Source organism: Garra rufa, chromosome 3 (genome assembly GCF_049309525.1).
Source record: "Garra rufa chromosome 3, GarRuf1.0, whole genome shotgun sequence".
NCBI lineage: Eukaryota > Metazoa > Chordata > Actinopteri > Cypriniformes > Cyprinidae > Garra > Garra rufa.
The window spans coordinates 44,062,236-44,085,488 of NC_133363.1; the positions used below are offsets into that span (position 1 = coordinate 44,062,236).

General features: G+C 36.1%; 3 protein-coding genes across 3 annotated transcripts; 1 reads left to right on the forward strand and 2 right to left on the reverse strand.

Moving 5' to 3' along the window:
• Positions 1 to 2,084: 2,084 nt before the first annotated feature.
• On the reverse strand, positions 2,085 to 10,069 carry LOC141332050 (uncharacterized). The gene is made up of 3 exons (XM_073837130.1): positions 9,788 to 10,069; positions 6,627 to 7,139; positions 2,085 to 2,899 (listed from the first exon to the last, which is right to left on the reverse strand). Exons 1-3 carry the CDS (start codon positions 10,008 to 10,010, stop codon positions 2,520 to 2,522), a joined length of 1,116 nt encoding a protein of 371 aa, XP_073693231.1. The 5' UTR covers positions 10,011 to 10,069; the 3' UTR covers positions 2,085 to 2,519.
• Positions 10,070 to 11,502: 1,433 nt separating this feature from the next.
• gfod2 (glucose-fructose oxidoreductase domain containing 2) lies at positions 11,503 to 19,267 on the reverse strand. The gene is made up of 4 exons (XM_073837131.1): positions 18,205 to 19,267; positions 17,076 to 17,391; positions 16,585 to 16,763; positions 11,503 to 12,778 (listed from the first exon to the last, which is right to left on the reverse strand). Exons 2-4 carry the CDS (start codon positions 17,326 to 17,328, stop codon positions 12,107 to 12,109), a joined length of 1,104 nt encoding a protein of 367 aa, XP_073693232.1. The 5' UTR covers positions 17,329 to 17,391; positions 18,205 to 19,267; the 3' UTR covers positions 11,503 to 12,106.
• A 298-nt stretch (positions 19,268 to 19,565) lies between these two features.
• On the forward strand, positions 19,566 to 22,557 carry thap11 (THAP domain containing 11). The gene has a single exon (XM_073837132.1). It carries the CDS (start codon positions 21,290 to 21,292, stop codon positions 22,046 to 22,048), a length of 759 nt encoding a protein of 252 aa, XP_073693233.1. The 5' UTR covers positions 19,566 to 21,289; the 3' UTR covers positions 22,049 to 22,557.
• The last annotated feature ends 696 nt before the right edge of the window (positions 22,558 to 23,253 follow it).

Here is a 23,253-nt window from a genome sequence, read left to right on the forward strand (position 1 = left end):
AGTCTCTGTTACTATATTGCTCGTTATATTGAAATTCAAATCTTTGAAATAAAGCTCATGTCTTTAAGTCCGTACCATTTGTAGTCAGCGGTGTTCTCCGAGTCATGGTGTGTATTTTTAATGTGACTGATTGAGCAACATCTATTTCAGACTCTTCAGATCAGCAAATTCTGTAATGATTTACTAACATTACCGTTTCCATCTGAGTAAAATGCTGTGTATGTTGAATTAATTATTAATTTAACGAACAAATCATTACCTGCTTCAAAATGAATAACGTTACTGTTAAATATTGTTGAAACATGCAGTTAGTCTACTGTACGAATATAAACAACAAAATGACATAAACCGTGAATAACTAACGTTACTGAGATCGTATGATGTTTGTTTATCTGATGTACGCGACTGTAATGTAGGCTATGAACGTACATTTTTAATAAGCAGAGGGAATTCCCAACATTAACCGTTTACATGCTTAACGTTAGGACGTTTGCATTGTGAAAATGTACAGTGAGACTTCAGGTATAAAAACACTGACTTGTTATGTATGTGATGTTTTCTCAATAAAATCGTATAGTTTCCTATTCATTCAATGGAATGTATGCAAATACTAGGGAATACTAATATGGCGGCGCGGTGGCTTCACTTTTATGATGTCATGAGCAATCCAGTTCTCTGTGCACAAATCACGTGATTATTAGCAGGAGACGTAGTACGGCAGGTGACGAGTCCCAGAATTCATTGGTTACCGTTTTATCGTTTTTACAGATATGTGAGACGAGCAGTGCATAAAAATGGCCTGCTTATGGCTTCTGATTAAATTACAGAAAAATAATAATTCCCTAATTCACATATTAATGTTTGACTTTGCTGAACTTTCTTTTGCTAAACACAATAGATTGCTGGAAACCAGAGTTCTGGTGACAATTGACTTCCATGGTATGGGGGGAAAAATAAAGATGGACAATTGTATCCATTTTTGTGATTGTGTTTGTGTTATTTTTTTTTTTTTTTAATGAGTTATGTACCTGTTCCTCAGAATATGTATTAACACTTTTGATATTATTTTCTTTTATTAAAACTTTAACTCCCGTATTCAAAATATTGTTAATCTTCTTATATTTAGCCATTTTTTGGGTAAGAACCCACTACTGTCATTTTTTCTAGTTGATTGTAATTCTAACATCTTTGATGGGCATAAAAAATAGAAAATCATTCAAAAGTCAAAAATTGCTTTCTATGTTCAACCTTGTATAATTTGCCCCCTCTGGTTCATGTTATGGTATTTATTTATTACTCTTTCTTCCTTATATTTTTTATATTTTGTCCTCTAAAAAATACATTTACTCTGAGTGAAAAGCTTTCTCACACGGTTAAAACCAGCACTGCCTAATTAAACAAAAAAACTTGAGTGTCATACTGGAATGGCCTTTTCGGCAATCATTTCTTGATACTAAACTAGTAGTTTTTGAAAGCCTTGAGTAGGAAATATATATGGAAGTATTTTGGAAGTTTAAATTTTTCTCCAAAATGTCAAATGTACAAAATAGGGTTGTCAGTGACAACAGAATGCAAATATGAGTAAAAACACAAAACCAGTCTTAAGTAGCACAGATATATTTGTAGCAATAGCCAAAAATACACTGCTTTGGTCAAAATCATACATTTTTCTTTTATGCCAAAAATCACTAGAATATTATCATGATCATGGTACAAGAAAATATTTAGTACATTTTCTACCATTAATACATCAAAACATTTTGCTAAGGACTTTATTTGGAAAACTTTAAAGGCGATTTTCTAAATATTTAGATTTTTTTGCACCCTCGGATTCCAGATTTTCAAATAGTTTTACCACAGCCAAATATTGTCCTCTTCTAACAAACCATACATCGATGGAAAGCTTTCAGATGATGTATAAATCAATTTCAAAAAACTTACCTTACTTATGACTAACGCTGCAACCATCTTACCAGCCTTCACATTAACCAATACTATCAACTCAAAAAATAAAATAGAACGTGACAGGTTATCAGCTCTAGGGCAGGAATAACAAAAATGGCCCAAATGACTGAGAAAGGACATTTGCTAAAAGTTTTCTTTTTATTCCCAGTGCAGAAATGTACAAAAGCACTTCAATACATTCACACACTGGTACATTTTGGAACAAACATGAACTTTTTTTTGTGTTAACACTCATATATACACAGCGTGAGTAGTTTTTTTTTTAATGAAACTGATTTTCTAGATATCTGACATGAAAGGCCTTATTACGAATCTCTATTTTAACAGCAGGTAATCTATAATTCGCATGCATGTACGTGTTTGAAATCCTGGTAGGTTATGGTAAACTTTCATTTAGCTAAACAAAATACAACATCCCTGGCATCTCCCCCCACTCCCGCAAGCCCATCCCCTCAATCCAAATCAATCTTGTAAAAATAAAAAGGGTAAAGAAATAACTATTTCCATAAAAAGGAAATCCTTGTTTCCTTGTGAAACAGACATACTGAAGTATATCAACAATTGTAAAATCCAGAGGTTTGTCCTTGTGCATGAGAATTCTTCCAAGAGTCCAGTTCTTGTTTCTGCTTCTCCAGCTCCTCTTTCTCTTTCTGAATCTCCTCCCTCTCCTTCAGCAGCACCACTTTTTCCTGCTGGAGTTCATTCTTCTCCTTCTCGAAGTCTTCTTTTTCTTTCCGCAACCTTGCGTGCTCCTGTTCTTGTTCACTTTTCTGGTTCTGAAGCACTCGGCGCTCAGCATCCATTTCGCGGAACTGCTGCAGCAACTCCTTCTGCAGCTGTATGCTCCGCCCCTCTTCCTGCTGGACACGCCTCAAGGCCTCTGTCAGTTCCCGCTCTCTTTCCAGTAAACGCACACCGTCAGACCACCTAGCGCCTAAGGAAAAAAAAAGTGAAATTAAATCTTTTAAAATAGGCGCAAAGTCCTAATCAAAGAACAAGCACATAGAGCTTTGTCACTTTGTAAGAAACAAAGCCTCAGCTCTCAAATTCTATCCAATTTATCACAAAATTCTAACAATACATGCCATTTTGATGCTATCAAATTAATTCCAGTGTTGTGAGTCATCAGTTCCACTGTAATATTCGCAGCAAAAAACAAACATGATCAACGTCAATGAAAGGAGAAGTTTTCTTCCAGAACAAAAATGTACAGATAATTTACTCACCTCGATGTCATGCAAGATGCTCAAGACTGTCTTTCTTCAGCAGTAAAGAAATCAAAATTTCTCTCAATATAGTGGACTTTTATGGTGCCTATGAGTTTGAACTTTGAAAATGCAGCTTCAAAGGGCTCTAAAGGATCCCAGTTGAGGGAGTAGGGTCTTATCTAGCGAAACGATTGTTATTTTCTTTTTTTTTTCTTTTTATTAATGTACTTTTTAACCTCAAATGCTTGTTTTTTCTAGCTATCTCTGTACTCTGTATTCCGAATCAAGACAGTTAGGAGATATATACATATATATAAAACTCCCATCTAATTTTCTCCTCCAACTTCAAAATCATCCTACATCGCTGTTTTACCCTTTTTGTAAAGGGCGTTTGATCATCTTTGCACGTTTATTTGTAAACACTTGGTTGGTTCTTCTGCAGCACTGTAGAGTGATTTTGAAGTTGGAGGAGAAAATGAAAGGGCATTTTTTCGACCTACCCTAACTATACTGAACCAGAATACACAGAGTACACGCAAAGCTTGACAAGATGAGCATTTGAGGTTAAAAAGCATATAAATTTATCAATAACCAAGATAAGACCCTTTTTCCTCAGCTGGGATCTTTTAGAGCCCTTTGAAGCTGCATTTAAATACTTACTCAACCCCAAAATGAAAATTGTCTCATTAATCACTTACCCCCCATGTTGTTCCAAACCCATAAAAGCTTTGTTTGTCTTCAGAAAACAATTTAAGAAATTCTGGATGAAAACTGGGAGGTTGTAACTGTCCCATTGACTGCCAAGTAAATAACACTGTCTAAATGGCACTAGAGAGGAGTTGAATAAAGTAGCTATTTTTGTTTTCTTTGTGTACAAAAAGTACTCTCGTAGCTTCGTAAAATTAAGGTTGAACCACTGATGGCAGATGGACTATTTTGGCAACGCCTTTCATACTTTTCTGGGCCTTGACAGTGTTATTTACTTGGCAGTCAATGGGACAGTTACAACCTCGCGGTTTTCATCCTAAATACCTTAAATTGTGTTCTGAAGACTAACAAAGCTTTTATGGGTTTAACTTTTTCCAGAGCCTTTAACGGGTTTAGAACGACATGGGGGTAAAGTGATTAATGACAAAATTTTCATTTTGGGGTGGAGTAACCCTTTGAACTGCATTTTTATTCTCACAGGCACCATAGAAGTCCACTTTATGGAAAGAAATCCTGAAATGTTTCCCTCAAAAAACATGATTTCTTTACGACTGAAGACAGACAGACATGAACATCTTGGATGACAAGGGGGTGAAGTACATTATCTGTACATTTTTGTTCTGGAAGTGAATGTCTCATTTAATGTTGCATCAGTGTTACTCGTTAGCTAAAAAAAAAAAAGGAACTTATTTACGGTTTATTATGTATGCATGTTTTAATAAACTTACTTTGAATAAATCTACCTTATGTACAACTGAGTTGTACAAACATTTCATTTTCATTTCAATTGAGTGTGATTATAATACTTTAAAATGAATAGAAGCTGAATATATTGAGCTCTGTTGTCAATTGTTCATATTGTGATAATTTATTAAGTTATAGGGTTCCATGTAGGGCTGGGCCGATAAACGATATCATATCGAATCGCGATAAAATTTATGTTAATAACGATGATAAGCTCTAGACATTTTTTGCTCGATATGGATTAATCTAAGAGCCAATCACACAGCAGAAATATGCGACAACAGCCAATCAGCGTGCAGCGTGCGTGTGCATGTCAAAGTACAAAGTTCATTTCCTACCGCACTTTGCGAAGCAAACTTAACACCAAGATGACAAAAAAAAAGAGTGGAAGCAGCGACGAAAGTGAAACTAACCTCGAGTTATTATCCAAAGATGTTGAAATTGTCGACAAAAAGGTAGCACGAATTCCATTAAGTGGTTTGGCTATCTAAAAAGTGACTCTCAGCTCAGCTGAGAGTTTGGCGCGATTGTTAAAACTGAAACCGAAAGCAAAAAACGCACGCGCATTCAAAAGCAATTTTAATCCCCCTTGTTTAGAGAGTGACTCCCCAATGCACGCAAATTAGGCTACATGACATATCTAGGCTGTTATTTAGTATGTAGACTATGATAGGTTGTGTATGTCTATAGCTCTGTATCATGCTTGAAATATTCGGTCTCTATTTGCACTTTGAATATTTAGAGAGTAGCCTACTTTGATTATGGCTGAATTATCTGCACTTAATACGATTAAAAAAAGAACTGTGTCGTAATTTTTTGTTATTTATACTGTAGAGTGTTTCAAAATGCAGTGGTTGCCTCTAATTTAAATAGCTCAACCTATAATAGAGAAAATAAACAATTGTGTCAATAATAATAAATAAATAAATAATTGTTACAAATTATGTTTTTACAATCATTTTATGTTTACATTTTGTACATTTACTCTCATTTACCATACTCTGTCACAACTTTTATTTTTTTAATTTATTTTAGTAAGGTGTTTTAAGTTAAGGCCAAATCTGTAATCTGTTTTTGTTAATAAACTATACTTTAAAATGTAATTTAATGAACCCTTTAATTTTTGTGGCTTTAGTCATTGTTGGGATACTATTTTAAAGCTGGCAACATCAACAGCTTATATCGAAATATATATCGTTATCGTTCAATATGGGAAAAAATTATCGAGAATACATTTTTGCCATATCGCCCAGTCCTAGTTCCATGTGTTGCTTACAACATTTATTGGAAGAGATTTTTTTCCTTAATGAAGCCAAACTAATGATAGATATCATTTTGAAAAGTTATTAGTATCATTGTGTTAATAATATTTAAGTTATAAAGTTTTAGGCTATTTATTATGTAAAAAAAAATGATGCATGAATAATGTCTGTTTAGTTCATAAAAGCTTTTTTTAGTTTTGTGCATCATGTTAAACAAAAAACCATTTTTTTTTTTATTTTTTCTATGGTCATAACCAAAATCTAATAAAATATTAAAAAACTTAAGCTTATTTCAGTTTATATTTTTTTCTAGTTTAAGTTCTAGTTAACTATAATAACAAATCACAATAAATATATATTAAAATAACTATACAAATTTTTCTTCCTGTAAAAGTGGGTGCGGCCAATTGGAAATTCTATGGCTCTGGCTTCTGATCTCATCCACGTCTAGCTATTTTTTGCTGTACAAAACTGTTCGTTTTGCGGCTTAATATTACAAATTGGTGCGTCTTAACATGCTATTTTAATGTATTATCTTAATTATGAACACACTGGTTTGTACTGCAGTTTTATCATTTACTGCACGTTGTTACTCTTCCTGTTATTTCCCTATAGTGGATAATGAACCGAAAGTCTCACCCATAAGTTTACTTCCGTGTAAAAACAAAAAATGACTCAACATTCATTTCACACGAAATGTAAAACATTAACACTGATAATAGCTGAAAGCAATTTATACCTGAATATAAGCTGGTACTGCAAGTTGAATGGATGTCACGCTTTGGTGACACAATGAGAGATCTGTTTGGGGTCGAACTTCCTAATGTGGGAGAGGCAAGGCGGCTTGCATCTTCAGATTTACGCTTGCTAGGCCGCTTTTGTGGGTGGTCCTCGAGTTGCGCAAACTCATTGGGATGCTTATGCTGCAGATGTCGGATAAGGTTACTCGTGCTACTCCGGTGCTGGATCTTCTCCATACAGAGCAAGCACAGGGCTCGCGGCTCCTGGCCAAGCTTCCGATAGTGCACCCACACGGAGCTCCACTTGCGATTGTTGGCCGGGTTTTCATCCTCTTGTATCTCTTTCCCATCCCCTTCCTCAACAGGTGCCACAGCTTCCTCATCAACCACTTCCGCTTCAGTTGTTGCTTCCCCTGCCGCAGCACGGAGGATCCCTTTGATGGCACCATCCATTTCTCCATCTTCTCCCACGGACTCCACCTCTACCTGTTGCTCATCCATCAATACTGTAACTGGTTATAGAGGAAAAAAAATGGAGGTAAAAATTAGACGCATATAAGGAAAGGAAAGGAGGAGGTGACGTGAGGCCAGGTATGGTAACCCATAGTAGGAATTTGTGCTCTGCATTTAACCCATCCAAGTGCACACACACAGCAGCGCCCGGGGAGCAGTTGGGGGTTCAGTGCCTTGCTCAAGGGACTCACCTCAGTCGTGGTATTGAGAGAGGGGAGAGCGCTGTACATTCACTCCCCCACCTACAATCCCTGCCGGACTTGAGACTCGAACCCGCAACCTTTGGGTTACAAGTCCGACTCTCTTACCATTAGGCCACGGCTGCCCCCTGGAGTAATTATGCTAAAAATGTAGCTTTTATCACAAGAATAAATTCCAATTTAAAATGCATTCAACTAGAAAGCAATTATTTTAAATAATAAAAATATTTTACAAAATTACTGTTTTATAATATAATATTTTCTCATGGCTTAAATGCAGTTTAACTGAACCTGTGACATATTTTAAAGCTTGTTTCTTGTGTTTGAAGAGTGCATGAGGAGAGACTGAATTACAGACAATAAGCAACACACAATAACATTAACAATCTGCATTTACATATGTACATTAGCACTCAAAAGTTTTTGATTTTGAATGTTTTTAAAGAAGTCTCTTCTGCTTACCAAGTCTGTGTTTATTTGATCCAAAGTACAGCAAAAAACAGTAATTTTGTAAAATATTTTTATTATTTAAAATAATTGCTTTCTAGTTGAATGCATTTTAAATTGGAATTTATTCTTGTGATAAAAGCTCAATTTTTATCATAATTACTCCAGTATTCAGTGTCACATGATCCTTCAGAAATCACTCTAATATGCTGACTTGCTGTTCAAGAAACATTTATTATTATTATCATCAATATCTGACGAATAGAAAGATCAGCATTGATCTGAATTAAAAAGCTTTTGTAACATCATACACTATACCATTCAAAAGTTTGGAGTCAATATATATATTTTGGGGGCGGAAGCAAATTATAAAAAGTAATACTTTTATTTAGCAAGGATGCTTAAATTGATCAAAAGTGATGATAAAGACATTTATGTTACAAAAGATATTTCAGATAAATGCTGTTCTGAACTATTCATCAAAAAAACCTGAAAAGCTCTACTCAGCTGTTTTTAACATAATAATAAAAAATGTTTTTTGAGCAGCAAATGAGAATATTAGAATAATTTCTTAAGGATCATGTGACTGGAGTAATGATGCTAAACGATTCAGCTTTGAAATCATAGGAATAAATTACATTTTAAAATATATTAAAATAGAAAGCAGCTATTTTAAATAGTAATTTTGTTTAGCAATATTACTGTTTTTACTGTACTTTGGATCATATAAATGCAGGCTTGGTGAGCAGAAAAGACTTCTTTAAAACATTAACAATCTTACTGTTCAAAAACTTTTGACTGGTAGTGTATTACTAAAAGACAATTATATGGTTAACAATCATGCAACATTAGGGAATAAGTGCACATTAAACAGAAAATGCTAAATCCATAACGCTTTATTAAAAATACAAACTGGGCTTCTGAGATACATATTAAAAATAAGCTAAAGCATGAAGCGGACTTCCGCCAGATGACGACAGAACAGAACGCTGCTAAGCAACAAAAGCAATGATTCGATATGGAAGCTGAACACTCACCGATAATCAACATCATCATCATCATCATTTTTTATTCCTTTCATGAAAATGCATTATTTGTACAAGACACATACAATTCATTTAAGTTTTCCTTTACAGGTGCTGTACGTCATAACAGTTTCTGTCCCTCCCTGTCTGTATTATTATACGTTTTAACCAATGACCCGCTAGTTTAAATAAAAAATGAAAAATCGCGCCCATCCGGGGATGTGACAGATGGTGCATCACGTGACAATTTCAGCTCACATACGGTTCAATACAAATCATATTTTAGAAAACGACAGACATTGTGCGCAATTCATCAATCATAGATCATTCATATATATTATATGATTTAATACTTAATGCAGAACAGAGTAGTTACGCTTGAAGGTTTTCTGTCCAGTCTATTTTGGAAAGGAGGGGGCGGGGAGGCTACTTCAGTCCGAGCGTCGTATATTGCTGATCCAAATCAGCGACACGATTCAAAAGATTCATTCGTTTGACTGAACGAGTCGAATCGAATCGACTCCAGTCGGGGAAATTCGTTTGGGATCCTATCAAATGCGCAAAATTAGCCTTCTGTAAATAGGCGACGCAATAGACAATTGTTGAAAAACAACATGGCGTCGTTGCGACATCCACCCAAAACCCTGGCCTAAGCGAAACACTCATCAGTATGACTAAAGACTGTAAAACGAACCCGTTCTTACTGAGGAGTCGATACTGAATCTCTCAATCACAGCGAGCGCTGTTTTGAACGACAAAGAGCCTTTGTATTGGCTTTTGACTCACATGCCGTGAGTTATAAGCACGTGCATGTAGGCCAAAATGGAGGAGAAAACAAATTAAAGAAAATTAGAGGTGTCGTTTGTAAGTTCCATAACCAGCCAGCTGTGTAATAGACGTATCAGTGTATACACAATGACACCGTAACGTTACATGATGGTAAACACTACAATGCAATAATGGAACCTTTCATACCTTCCACGCAGCCACTGTCGTTTCGTTTGGATTCCGCATCTGTCGCGGGCTTCCTTTTGTCCAGCGAAGAAAAATCTGAGGGGTGTTTCGTTCGTAAATGGCGAAGCATGTTTGTCGTGTGGCCAAAATACAAAACCGTCTTCATACAAAGAAGACACAACACTCTTCTTTCATCTTCGGCTTGGAAAAATGACCAGACTATACTTCGCTTTCGTGCAGCCATTTTCGAACTAGTCGACTTTGAATACTGACTTGATCTGGATGGCAACCTTCTTTGCGTGAAATTCTCGCGCACGCGCGCTGGACTGATGCTTTGGACACTCTTCAGTCACTGAGGGAAAACGTGAGGAAGACACGAAATCAATAATTCATCTTTTTGTTTTGGATACACTACCAGGCAAAAGTTTTTGAACAGTAATTTTTTTGTTTTTGTTTTTTAAAGTACTTTAAAAAAACTTTCTGAAATATTTTTACTATTTAAAATAACTGATTCCTATTTGAATATGTTATTTATTCCTGTGATTTCTAAGCAGAATTTTTAGCAGAATTACTCCAGTCACATCCTTCAGAAATCATTCTAATATTCTGATGTGCTGCTCAAGAAACATTGTAATATGTTGAAAACAGCTGAGTAGATTTTTTTTTCTAGGTTTCTTTGATGAATAGAAAGTTCAGAAGAGCAGCATTTATCTGAAATGGACATCTTTTGAAATATTATACATGTCTTTTTCATCACTTTTGATCAATTTAAAGCATCCTTGCTAGTTTTCATTTCTATAATTTATTTCCCAAAAAGAAAAAAATAAATAAATCCTTTATAAATAAAAGCTTTTGAATGGTATAGTGCAGTGGTTTTCAATCCTGGTCCTGGGGACCCACTGCTCTGCACATTTTGTATGTATCCCTTATCTGACACACTCAGTTAAGTACATGGATCTCTCTCCTAATGAGCTGATGATCTGTATCAGGTGTGTTAAATAAGAGAGACACACAAAATGTGCAGAGCAGTGGGTCCCCAGGACCAGGATTGAAAACCACTGGTATAGTGTATAATATTATTAAAGTTTTTTTTTATTATATCAGATAAATGCTGATCTTTGGATCTTCTATTCATCAAAGAATCCTGAAAAAATACTTAACTGTTTTAAATATTGATAATAATAATAAATGTTTATTGAACAGCAAATCAGCATATTACAATCATTTCTGAAGGACCATGTGACACTGAGGACTAGAGTAATGATCACAGGAATAAATTACATTTTAAAATATATTCAAATAGAAATCAGTTGTTTTTTAAAGTAAAAGATATTTCACAATATTAGTGCTTTTGCTGTACTTTGGATCAAATAAAAGCAGGCTTGGTGAGCAGAAGATAATTATTTAATAGAACATTAAGAATCTTACTGTTCAAAAACTTTTGACTGGTTGTAGCATTCGTCCATATTTTTGCAAAGCATTATAATAAAATATTTTTTCAGCTTGTTCCTTCTAATGCAGAATTCCCATTGTAAGAGCTCTAGAATAGAATGAACGAATATGTAAATCTCGCGAGAATTCAAACGAGGGTTACCATCTAGACACGAACCTTTAGCGCCCCCTTCAGAATGCCAACAGATATTCGTGTCAGCCAAAATGAACAAAAGAACAGAATACGGTAAATGTTTGTTGTTATTCAACAGGTATTTGTGTAAACACATTTAAAAAATATGTAATTAAATTAAGCAAATATTTATTTTTAAATAATGAATAAAAACACCATCCACGCACCAACCCATTCACACCACTCGCTCGTAAACAGTGCACAGACACTAATTCAGCAATAAAAAATATAATTCAAGAATCTTTGTGCAGCTTAGTGAAACCGTTAGCATGTCCAATGCATTGGACATCAGACTATAAGTCACAACAGGTATATTACAGTAAATGATATCTAGTGTCCAGCATAATAAGTTTTAAAAAAATCCTCAACTGAACACAAGCTTATATTCACTACTCATATAAAACATAAAAACTTAAGAGGCTCATATTTAAACGAAAAAGCACACAGTTTTTTTTTTCACAGCTAAGCTTTGCACATCTTTTTTGTGTAACAGTAAATAAGCAACAAAACAACCCTGAAACCACCATTCCTATCCAGTGACGCATTTCCAGTGTTTTGCATGAGCATAAGCCACCCAACTTTTAGTAAGTATGCATAAACTTTCAGTTATTATCTTTATGTTTAAAATGAAAGCATATTATTGTAAAAGAAGGTGAGTGATGTTAATAGGCTTGGTCTTGAAATAGCATATGTAGGATGTAACAGTGTGTGTAGTGTTAGTTTGGCAGGGTTCTGTGGTTGTGGTTTGGGTCAACATCCTGAATCTTGACCTCCACTGACTCCCACTCTCCAGTGCGATTTGACCGTTTGATAGCATCTACAACCGTCTGTACATACAGCCCATCCTCAAACGAGGCTGCCATGGAAACAGGATGCCGCGCCCAGGAGCGCCTGTCCTCTTGTGCCTGAAACGAGAGTCGGAGCTGAGTCACCATGCCGTTCAGTCCCCTGACGGATGGCCCAACACCTTCTCCACCATCGCTCAAAAGAAGCTCTTCTACTTGCATGCTGGCCCGTTGGCCATACAGCTCTGTTCCTCGAGCAACGAGTCGCCCTGATGACCCCACAAGCATGATCTCATGCATATCTGTGCCAGGTAGATTAAAATTTAATGTCACGCTGCAGACCACGCCTCCGTTCATCAGCAGCTGAAAGCAAGCGTAGTCATCTGCAGTTACAGAGCGAATCCCTCCCGCCGGGCCACCTTGATGTACGAAAGTCCGGAGCATTCCATGCACTCGTACAGCCCGACGTCCTGTAAGATGGCTCAGGAGGTCAATGATGCAAGAGCCAACTGTATGGAGGCCTCCTCCCCCCATGAGCTCCTCCCATGCCCATCCATATGACTGGCTGAGCAGCGAGCCTCCATAAACACGTGCTTCACATACCTTGAAAAGGAGAGAACAAAAACGTTAAAGGTGACATGTCATGAAAATCTGACTTTTTCTGTGTTTAAGTTCTATAATCGGGTCCCCTGTACAGTAGGATGTTTTTAGCATGTTGCAATGCAATAGAGGGTGTTTTTGGTGGTTTCTAGGGCATCACTAAGGTGTTCTGAGTGTTTTTAAAATGCTGCACCACAGTGAAGGGTGTTTTGGGTGGTTTCTAGGGTGTTTCTAAGGTGTTCTGAATGTTTTTAGCACATTGCACTGCAGCATAGTATGTTTCAGGTGGTTTCTAAGGTGTTGTTAAGGTGTTCTGAGTGTTTTTAAAATGCTGCACCACAGTGAAGGGTGTTTTGGGTGGTTTCTAGGGTGTTTCTAAGGTGTTCTGAATGTTTTTAGCACATTGCACTGCAGCATAATATGTTTCAGGTGGTTTCTAAGGTTATGTTAAGGTGTTCTGAGTGTTTTTAGAATGCTGCACCACAGTGAAGGGTGTTTTGGGTGGTTTCTAGGGTGTTTCTAAGGTGTTCTGGATGTTTTTAGCACATTGCACTGCAGCATAGTATGTTTCAGGTGGTTTCTAGGGTGTTGTTAAGGTGTTCTGAGTGTTTTTAGAATGCTGCACCACAGTGAAGGGTATTTTTGGAGGTTTCTAGGACATTGCTAGGGTGTTAGTGTTTTTAGCACATTGCACTGCAGCAGAGGATGTTTTGGGTAGTTTCTAAGGTGTTGATAAGGTGTTCTGAATGTATTTAGCATGATATATAATTTATAATATTCTACTTATAATATTTTAGAAAATCTTAATTTTTTAAATTAAAAGTAAGGCTGGTCTGAATACCATTTTTTGAGATTCGAAGCTTCGGTAGTAATCAACACCGAATATTCGAAGCTTCGGAGGCCGAACATATTCTTCTCTCTAATAAAGGCAGGAATCTCTGTATGTCTTATTGTTTGCATTTTTGTTATGCCGAGAACAGTTCATCCAATCGATTTTTGCTGTGGACCCAAGGGAGTGCAGTGTTGTATTTTGGTGCAATATGGACACATAACACGTTCAAAATTAATAAATTTTAATATAACATTGCAAGTTGGAAGCGGCGCGCCTAATGCAGGCAGAGCTTACATGCTTCGAGAACGGACAGTGCGCTAGTGATACAAAACACACAGCTCTGTTAAGAGCAATACTTTTAATAAGGTAGCCTAACATTTTTTAACAAACAAATCACTCCCAAATCAGAAATTAGCAGCACAGTAATTACTGACACCGTAAAGGGTAGGCTATTTAAATAAAAGTACGAAAAAAAATTGTGCGGTGTTTATATATATTTAAATTATTTATATCTAAATTATTTATAAATAAATATATATACATTATATATAACGTTTGTGTATATAGGCCTATATATAAAATACATATGTATATTATTTTGAAACACAAAATAAATGAGGCTCAAACATTATTAACAAACGTGCGTGTTTATTTGAGCACTTCCGTCTGTGAACAAGCAGCCTACAAAACGCTAAAATAAAGCAAATAAATAATACATTTTAGACATTTATTTTAGTTGAAAAAATTCCTAAAACCTTGCCCGGACCTATTCCGACAGCTCATCAGAATTACTGGCTGAATTACTTTTCTCTTTCTCTTCCCCATTACACAGCTGCTGTTTTTAATATCAACGTGATTACATTTATAAAGTAAATTTAGAAATGTATTAGGAACACTTTTTACTTGTTAAATTCAAGTTTTTGTTTTTTAAAGTAACGACAAAGCGGCCAGCCGCAGACAAATCTATTTAGCCTTCTCAAGTTATCACAATTTCAATTAAAATAAAAATGAAGCGCGCTTTGCAGAACATGGAGGCGCCAGTGTGATGTGAAACTTCATTTTTGCTCATAAAGGTAAGAGTAATATATCATCCGGAACTGTAAAGAAATAATTTAAATAATTCAAATCGAAAACAAAACTCTTTCATTAGCTGTAGGCCTAATCCATAAAGACGCATTAGGCATTAAAGGCACGTCCAGTGAGCAGATGGCGAGTCCGGATCGTCAACTTCATCTTTGCGACAAATACTAGTTTATTAATAAATAATTTGAATATATCCTTACTTTTTCCCCCGACACATGCATGGTAATTATTTTTGCTGGGGCTTTCAGCTGCGTTGAAGGCACTTGAGGTGGCGCGGTTGTCATTGCGACAGTCACAGCCTTAGTTTTGCTTCCACCATGCAAGTGGGCCCGACTGTATTTTAGTAGTGTCTCTCAAATATTGCTCAATCTCTTTCTTTGCTGTCTCTGTGATGCAGCAGTCTGATCTTCTCCATTCATATTCAAGCGTGAATGAGAACCGTTTCGCGGGGGATGCAAGGTGTATGAAAAAAGAAAAAAGAAATTTCGAATCTCAAAATTTAAAATCGAATGCCAACCCAGCCCTAATTAAAAGATTATATATTATATATATAAATATAAACTAAGTCTTTTTTCTTAAATATAATATAAATTATATTGCATAATATTAATTAAAATATGAAATATTTTAGAAAAACAGCTAAAACATTTATATAGCAAATATAAGCATTAGATTACTCTTATAGAATGTTTACATTTGATTTTATGAATTTATTTTTATTTTTGCAGATGATCATGGATATCATAAATAAGCAGCAACTTATTTGCATTGAAAGAGGCATGCATGGAAACAGCGTGTTTCTGCTTTCACTCAAAATAGGCAAATTTAAAATTATATAATAAATGATCTGTTTGATATTTTGAGCTGAAACTTCAGACACATTCTGGGGACACCTGAGACTTATATTACATATTTTAAAAAGGAGCATAATATGTCTCCTTTAAGTGAATGAGTTCATTATTTTGACAAGTCTATAATAAAGTAAAATGCCCTAACAAAGTGAGGTCAATATGTTTAGTATTGTAAGGCTTACAGTTTGAACTTTGAATTATTATGCACAATTTTAACATTTTAAGACACTAAATACAACATAAAATAGTAAAATAGTTACTTTCATATACAATTTTTTAAGATTGTTTTTATGTTTTGAAAGAAGTATTTTCATAGCTGTTTTATTTAGTCAAAATACAGTAAAAATTGGAGGCTTGTGAAATATTTTACTGTTATTAAATATTGTTCATAAATATTGTTTTAATATATTTAAATTGTTTAGCAATGCTTTTACCTACCATTTTCAAGTATAATTTATTACTCCAGTCTTCAGTGTCACATGATCCTTCAAAAATTATTCTAATACAGTAATATGGTGATCAAGAAACTTTACTTCTTATTATTAATGTGGGAAAAAGTTTCCAAGTTTTTGTGGAAACGGCGATGCTTCAGAAGAGCAGCATTTATTGGTATTATATTTAATCTAAATGGAATAGTTCACCAAAAATTCTGTCATGAATTGCTCACCCTCATGTCGCGCTTAGAATGGAACATTTAAAAGATGAAAAAGAAGAATTAGGGAGATTCAATAAATAATGAATAATTACGAGTATTTTAAAATGTAATTTAATCTAAATAAAAGTACTCCATTTTTGGAATCTGATTACATAATCCAGATTACATGTAATCAGTTAATACCCAGCTCTGTCTAAAATGTAATTTATTGCTGTTATGGCAAAGCAGAATTTTCAACAGCCATTATTCTAGTCTTCAGTCTCACATTATCCAAAAGATTTTTATTTCAAATAAATGCTAAATTAAGTATTATATAGTCAAATACTGACTTACTGGCCCCCAAACTTAATTGAATGTAAACATTTTTTTTTCTGTGAAATTCCAATACCTGCAAGTTCCCACAATAACCCTCTCCAAGCAGGCGTTTCATCTGGACAAATGCGGGCAAGAAGCGCAAGGAATTTCCCATGATACTCATAAGCTGTGGATAATATCTTGCCGCCGTCACCATCTTACAGGCATCCGTCAGCGTAGCTGCCTGCTCACTGATCACATTTTTACCTATACCTACAGATAATGAGAAAAGAGATGAAAATGATTATACAACAGTAATCAAAACTGAAAATGTTGTTTGCCTAACAAGTTTCTGCTTGAAGCAAGAGCTTTATCAGCATAATCTCAACTGTGCTGAGGGGTTCACTGTGATCTGAGAATGCAAGATTTGATCACCAGGAAAAAAAGCCCACTGTAGCTTGTGCCAAGTTGTAAAGTAAACAGTAGCACAGTAAACACTCCAGTTGAGTCCAGGAAGGAACCCAACCCAATCCCCCGAGACGACATGGACAATCAAGATAAGAGGCGAAAGAAAATAAGTCTCACCTAGAGCTTTTACTGCAATCTGGCGTGTGTGTGGAGGAGGTGTCAATATGCAGACAAGATGGACTTCTGGATGTAGCAGCACATCATCTGTCTTGCTGGTGGAAAAGGGAATGTCCAACTCCCTGGCTAGTGATTCCGCTTCCTCTTGCGTACGGCCCCAAACAGCCTGAACAGGGAAGCCTTCCTTTTGAAGCAACGGCACCAGGGCACGTACCGTCTGCCCCGTTCCAAATACACCCACTCCTGGCAACATTATTCTAAGCGAAAACACTTACAAGCAAGTCCGTGTTTCATTCCACACCGCTAATGTTATCTCCTGTGAAAAGAAAGAGAAACATCAAAGTTCAGGGACACCGACATTTGCAAAGAGATGCAAAACAATCACAGTGCATTTAGAAGCAAGCATACCGACACCAAGCTCCAAGTTAAAATTAACCTCAAGGCCACTTCAGGCTATCACGATTAATACACAATAGAGATAAGGCACTGTATGACCCCACTGTTATCAGTGGTGCGAATGACAGCTGTCAGATACAAGCCTGGGCGTTACTGACCTACCAGCTGGCTTGCAATTTAATTTACATCCCAAAGGCTGTGCACCTGCCCAGCAAAGGCAAATGAGAAGCTTGTTTGTATTTCCTCTCTGGATTAAACACAAGGTATTTCCTAGTAAGAAAGCCTTGTTTTGCAAACATCTATTGCTATAAATAGAGAAAAGGGTAGGACCCATCACGAATACCCCTAAAGAGCTCATATGGAAGAGTTGTTTTTAATAAAGAAATGCAAACTATATTCATTTTGTGAGGCACACTAATATTAGCATCACTTCCTTGCGCTAAACGACCGATGTAGGGCGGATAGGGCAACCCTTGGTTTAAAAGTTTAGCTTTTAAAGACATTGCTTGTGTTTTATTTGACTTTAAAACAATATAAACCATCAAACTTGACACCTTCGAAGTAAACATGGCTTGTAGCAGATACATAACGATGTAGCTTAGCCGAGACCGGTCCAGTACAATCGTCACAAATACACATCCATTCGAGCTACTAAATCAGTAACGTTAGCTCAGTTATTAGTTCCTTTATCAACGGCTCTCTTAGTTCCCTACGGAAAGTTAACGTTACTTACCACAAAACAAAGCCCTTGGATGCGATGGCGCCGGTGCTGTGGAGAATGATGATGACCAGAGGATGGTGGACACCTCCCTCCCTTTCTGATTCACTTTAGTCAGGGCTCTGAGTCTGAGCTCTCATGTCATTTCAACAGCAGGAGGAAAAACAGGACAAACCCGTCACGCCTCCCACCCTCTCAACGTATGGGGCATTCTTCGGCCGTCTTGAAACCACGGTACGTTTTTTCATGTGTAATTCTACATCGCTGCTGCTGGTGTGCTGCTTTACTGCTCGGTGCTGTGTGGGCTGATCTCTGAAGCAAGATGTTCGATAACGTGCGCGTGCGCGAAACCGTCGGTTTTTTTTCTGCCACGCCCATATTAGCAACCAAGTAAACTTCAACAGTTTGGTACATTCCATGAACTCAGTCTTTCGAAATAGGTTATATTGCCTAAAATTGCGGCACACAGGAAGTAACATTATTTGTCCACTTTTTAGAAAGGTTTGAAATGACACAAAACAGAATTTAAACCGTATTTATTCTTTTTTTTATATATATTTTGGCAATATATGGCTGCAAAAAATAAAAAATAAAACTCAAAGAAAATAAACAAAAAAATGTTCATATGACCATATGAAAATGTACTCATCTTATTAGAAATAAGACTTTTATTTAGCAAGGATGCTTTAGATTGATCAAAAGTGATGATAAAGATATCTATAATGTTACAAAAGATTTCTGTTTCAGATAAATGCTGTTCTTCTGAACTTTCTATTCATAAAAGAAACCTGAAAAAAATCTACTCAGCTGTTTCCAACAACAACAACAACAACAACAATAATAATAATAATAATAATAATAATAATAAATGTTTTTGAGGAGCAAATGAGAATATTAGAATGATTTCTGAAGGATCGTTTGACTGGAGTAATGATACTAAAAATTCAGCTTTGAAATCACAGGAATAATTATATTTGTAAATATATTCAAATAGAAAGCAGTTATTTTAAATAGTAAAAATATTAAAAACTTTTACTGTTTTTCCTGTACTTTGGATCAAACAAATGCAGGCTTGGTGAGCAGAAAAGTCTGCTTTAAAAGAAAAAAAAAAAAAAAAAAAAAAAACATTTAAAATCTAACCTCAAAATAAAAGTTGTTGAAAAATAAAAATGTGCTCATCTCTTAGAAAACATTCTAGGGATAGTATAATAATCAAAATAAACATTTTGTCATACTTAACTCACTCTAATGTTCTTCCAAACCTGTAAGTGTTTCTTTCTTTCGTTGAACACACAAGAACTGATTTATTAACAGTTCCCAGTAGCCACTGACTTCCATAATATGAAGAAAAAAACCATCAAAAAAAAAAAAAAAAAAGAGACTACCAGCAACAGTTTGGGTTACCAACATTCTTTAAAATATCTTCTTTTGTGTTCATAAGAAGAAAGAAACTTCTGTTGGACACTTGACGGTGAGTAAATGATAAAAGACTTTTCATTTTTGGGTGAATTATCACTTTAAAATAACTCTTTATTGTAGGTACAAAGGCATATTTACGTAGTGTTCAGAGCTTATCATGAAGATAAGCAATCTAGATTGACCTTTGAGAATATGGACTCTCTATTTATATGATGTAAGCATAAGCTATATAATAAAATGAATGGTCATGTCATTTTGAAGGGCTATTAATAAATGACATACTATTATATTATATTTATTTAAATATAGTAGATTGCTTAAGTTGCTACTGTGATGAAATGCCTAGGGCAGCTTGCCTAAACAAGATATATATTATTTGAGATTTTAGTTGATTTATTTTATCAAGGTTACCTTGATGTAAAGTTAAAAGGCAACAGAGTACACTACCAGTCAAAAGTTTTTGGACAGTAAGATTTTTTTTATGTTTTTTAAAGAAGTCTATTCTGCCCACCAAGCCTGCATTACTTCAGTCACAGGATCCTTCAGAAATCATTCTAATATTCTGATTTGCTGTTCAAAAACATTTATTATTATATTGTACAATTTTTCACGTTTCTTTGATGAATAGAACGTTTAAAAGAACAGCTTTTATCTGAAATAGAAATCTTTTGTTACATTATAAATGACTTTATCATAACTTTTGATTAACTTTAAAAGCACCCTTGCTATATAAACGTATTATTTCTATAATTTCTTTCCCCAAAATTAAAATATATATATACACACACTGACTCCATCTTTTCAATGGGATAGTGTATAATGTTACAAATAATGTTTATTTCAGATAAATGCTGATCTTTGGGTCTTTCTACTCAAAGAATTCTGAAAAAGAAATCCACTCAACTGTTTTAATAATAATCAGAAATGTTTCTTGAACAGCAAATCAGCATATGAGAATGATTTCTGAAGGATCATGTGACACTGAAGACTGAAGTAATGATGCTGAAAAATGTATCTTTGATCACAGAAATAAATAGCATTTTAAAATATATTAAAACAGAAAGCAGTTATTTTAAATAGTAAAATATTTCACAATATTACTGCTTTTGCTGTATTTTGGATCAAATAAATGCAGGCATGGCAAGCAGAAGAGACTTATTTACAAAAAAACATTAAAAATCTTAATCTTACTGTCCAAAAACTTTTGACTGGTAGTGTATGTCATTATTTATTTCATTTCATATTTTTTGTATATGTTTTACGTATTCCTATATTTGTTTTATATGTTCTGTTTTAATATTTCCATTTCATTTTTCAGTATAAAATAGTACCCTTCAAAGCACGCTCTGTACCTTACATTGATTTGCACAGGAATTAAACTAGTTCAATTTTAGCTTACAAACATAATTTCAAAGCGGCCTAGTTTTTTTTACACGTTGAAAACACTGTTGCAACACTCCTGGCTTTGCATAGTGAAGTCCTACAGAGGCGCACATCTGCGCAGACGCGAGTCTATCGACTAGCATTTGAAACCAAAACAGGAAGTCGTAAGTATTGTGGGACGTGTAGTTCCGCTTGTAGGCCGCTGGTCTAGATAACAGCACACGAAGGAACCAAACAAAACAAAATTAGGGAAACTTCCAAGGGACTGCAGTAATACTGGTGCATTATTTAGAAAATCATGCCCGGCTTTACTTGCTGCGTGCCTGGATGCTACAATAACTCACACCGGGATCGCGATCTGCGATTCTACACCTTTCCGAAGGATCCCACTCAGCGAGAGATATGGCTGAAGAACATTTCGCGGGCCGGGGTGAGCGGCTGCTTCAGCACTTTCCAGCCCACCACCGGCCACCGGGTCTGCAGTGTCCACTTTCCCGGCGGCAGGAAAACCTACACCATTCGCGTCCCGACCCTCTTCCCTCTGCGCGGGGTCAACGAGAGGAAGAGCAGGCGAGGCAGGAGCAGGAAGGTCTCCGCGGTCGTGCCCATCATCAGCAACGTTGTTTCAACCGCTAACGAGTCAGCGCCAGTGGAGGAAGAGGGGGACACCGAAAACACCACGGTGGTGCAGATAGGTCAGAACGGCCAGTACATCGCGCCCGTTGACCTCACATCCTCAGGAGACGGCTCCTGCCTCGCAGCGGTGGTCTCGGACTCTGGCGGAAGCCTGTCCGGAGGCAGCGCATCTTGCCCCGTGGCCGATCTCGCACTGTGCGGGGTGGATCACTCGTACTCGCTAACCACAGGCACAACGTCCGCTGAACTGCTGAGGAAGCTGAACGAGCAGCGGGACATCATCGCGCTGATGGAGATTAAAATGAAGGAGATGAAGAACACCATCCGACAGCTGCGCGTCAACGAGGCAAGGCTGCAGGAGGAGCTGCGGGAACGGGACCGTCTGATCTCCGCCAACACTATCATTAAGAGGAAACTCTGACGAACGACGCAAAAAAATGATGGACTAAAGACGCAAAGGACGGTCTGTGATCGGTGCTTCTGTAAGACAAGGCGACGACAATTAAGTATCATCGTAGTTCTTATTTACACTTTCTCCGGGACTCAGATGTGGTAGATAGGCTGTGTGTGTTAGAGCGCGGATACATGAGTTCAACCTGTATGCACAAAGCTGTCAGGCACAGCGCTACACGGGGGTTGAGATGAGTTCAGCAGACTGGTCCTTCTCATTTTATATTTAATTATACACGTTTGTGCTGTTTGTGTGTTGAAGGCAGCAGACCCGAGATCTGCCGCACTTCAGAACCATGTTACATGCACATAGAGACTGCTTCATGAGTGTGTAAACAACTGCTTATTATTTGGTTTCCTTTTTGTTTTTAATATCAGAGTGCATCTAATCAGAGCTTCTGGTGAACTGGTTCTTTACATGCAGGTTAATGCAGTTAGAAAATATTACTGGTTTGAAGTAAACTGCTTTTGAACTATAAACTGTGGGACTCTTTTTGTGGTATGACATTTAAAAAATTATTTAGTCCGGAATCTCTTTTGTAAGATTCTTTACCACACAAGTTATGAATATACTGTGCACTATAAAAAGTGTTTATTTTCTGTTTGAAGCCTTGTGGCATCACATTTATTCTAGGAAGCTTCATTTTAATGAATTGTGACCCTGGACCACAAAACCAGCCATAAGGGTCAGTTTTTAAAATATGTTTGTTTGTCAAGTTTGTTAGAATAGGGCAACATTTGGCTGAGATACAGCCATTTAAAATCTGGAATCTGAGGGTGCAAAAAAATCTAAATATTGAGAAAATTGCCTTTTCAATTTGCCAAATGAAGTTCTTAGCAATGCATATTACTAATAAAAAATTAAGGAAATTTACAAAATATTTTTTTATGGAACATGATATTTACTTAATATCCTAATAATTTTTGCCATAAAAGAAAAATCGATCATTTTGACCCATACAATGTATTGCTACAAATATACCCATGCTACTTACGACTGGTTTTGTGTTCCTGGGTCACAATTGTCTTCAGTAAAGCATCTTTAAGTTAACCGACCTTTCCAGTAATTAGCAAAAATACTTCTATGGGGAGAATATATTAGCTTTTAATTGTATAAAGAGCTTATTTAACTTGAGTGTGAGCTTTAGAATAGGGACTATTTGATTCACCACAATG

What these genes read in the sequence shown, in the direction of transcription:
- LOC141332050 (XM_073837130.1), bottom strand. Translation starts at nt 10,010, where the DNA reads ATGGCTGCACGAAAGCGAAGTATAGTCTGGTCATTTTTCCAAGCCGAA. An exon ending in CGACAGTGGCTGCGTGGAAG is followed by an intron (nt 7,140 to 9,787) that starts GTATGAAAGGTT and finishes CTCTATAACCAG; the next exon opens with TTACAGTATTGATGGATGAG. An exon ending in CAGTACCAGCTTATATTCAG is followed by an intron (nt 2,900 to 6,626) that starts GTATAAATTGCT and finishes TTTTTTCCTTAG; the next exon opens with GCGCTAGGTGGTCTGACGGT.
- gfod2 (XM_073837131.1), bottom strand. Translation starts at nt 17,328, where the DNA reads ATGTTGCCAGGAGTGGGTGTATTTGGAACGGGGCAGACGGTACGTGCC. An exon ending in GATTGCAGTAAAAGCTCTAG is followed by an intron (nt 16,764 to 17,075) that starts GTGAGACTTATT and finishes CATTATCTGTAG; the next exon opens with GTATAGGTAAAAATGTGATC. An exon ending in GTTATTGTGGGAACTTGCAG is followed by an intron (nt 12,779 to 16,584) that starts GTATTGGAATTT and finishes CTCCTTTTCAAG; the next exon opens with GTATGTGAAGCACGTGTTTA.
- thap11 (XM_073837132.1), top strand. Translation starts at nt 21,290, where the DNA reads ATGCCCGGCTTTACTTGCTGCGTGCCTGGATGCTACAATAACTCACAC.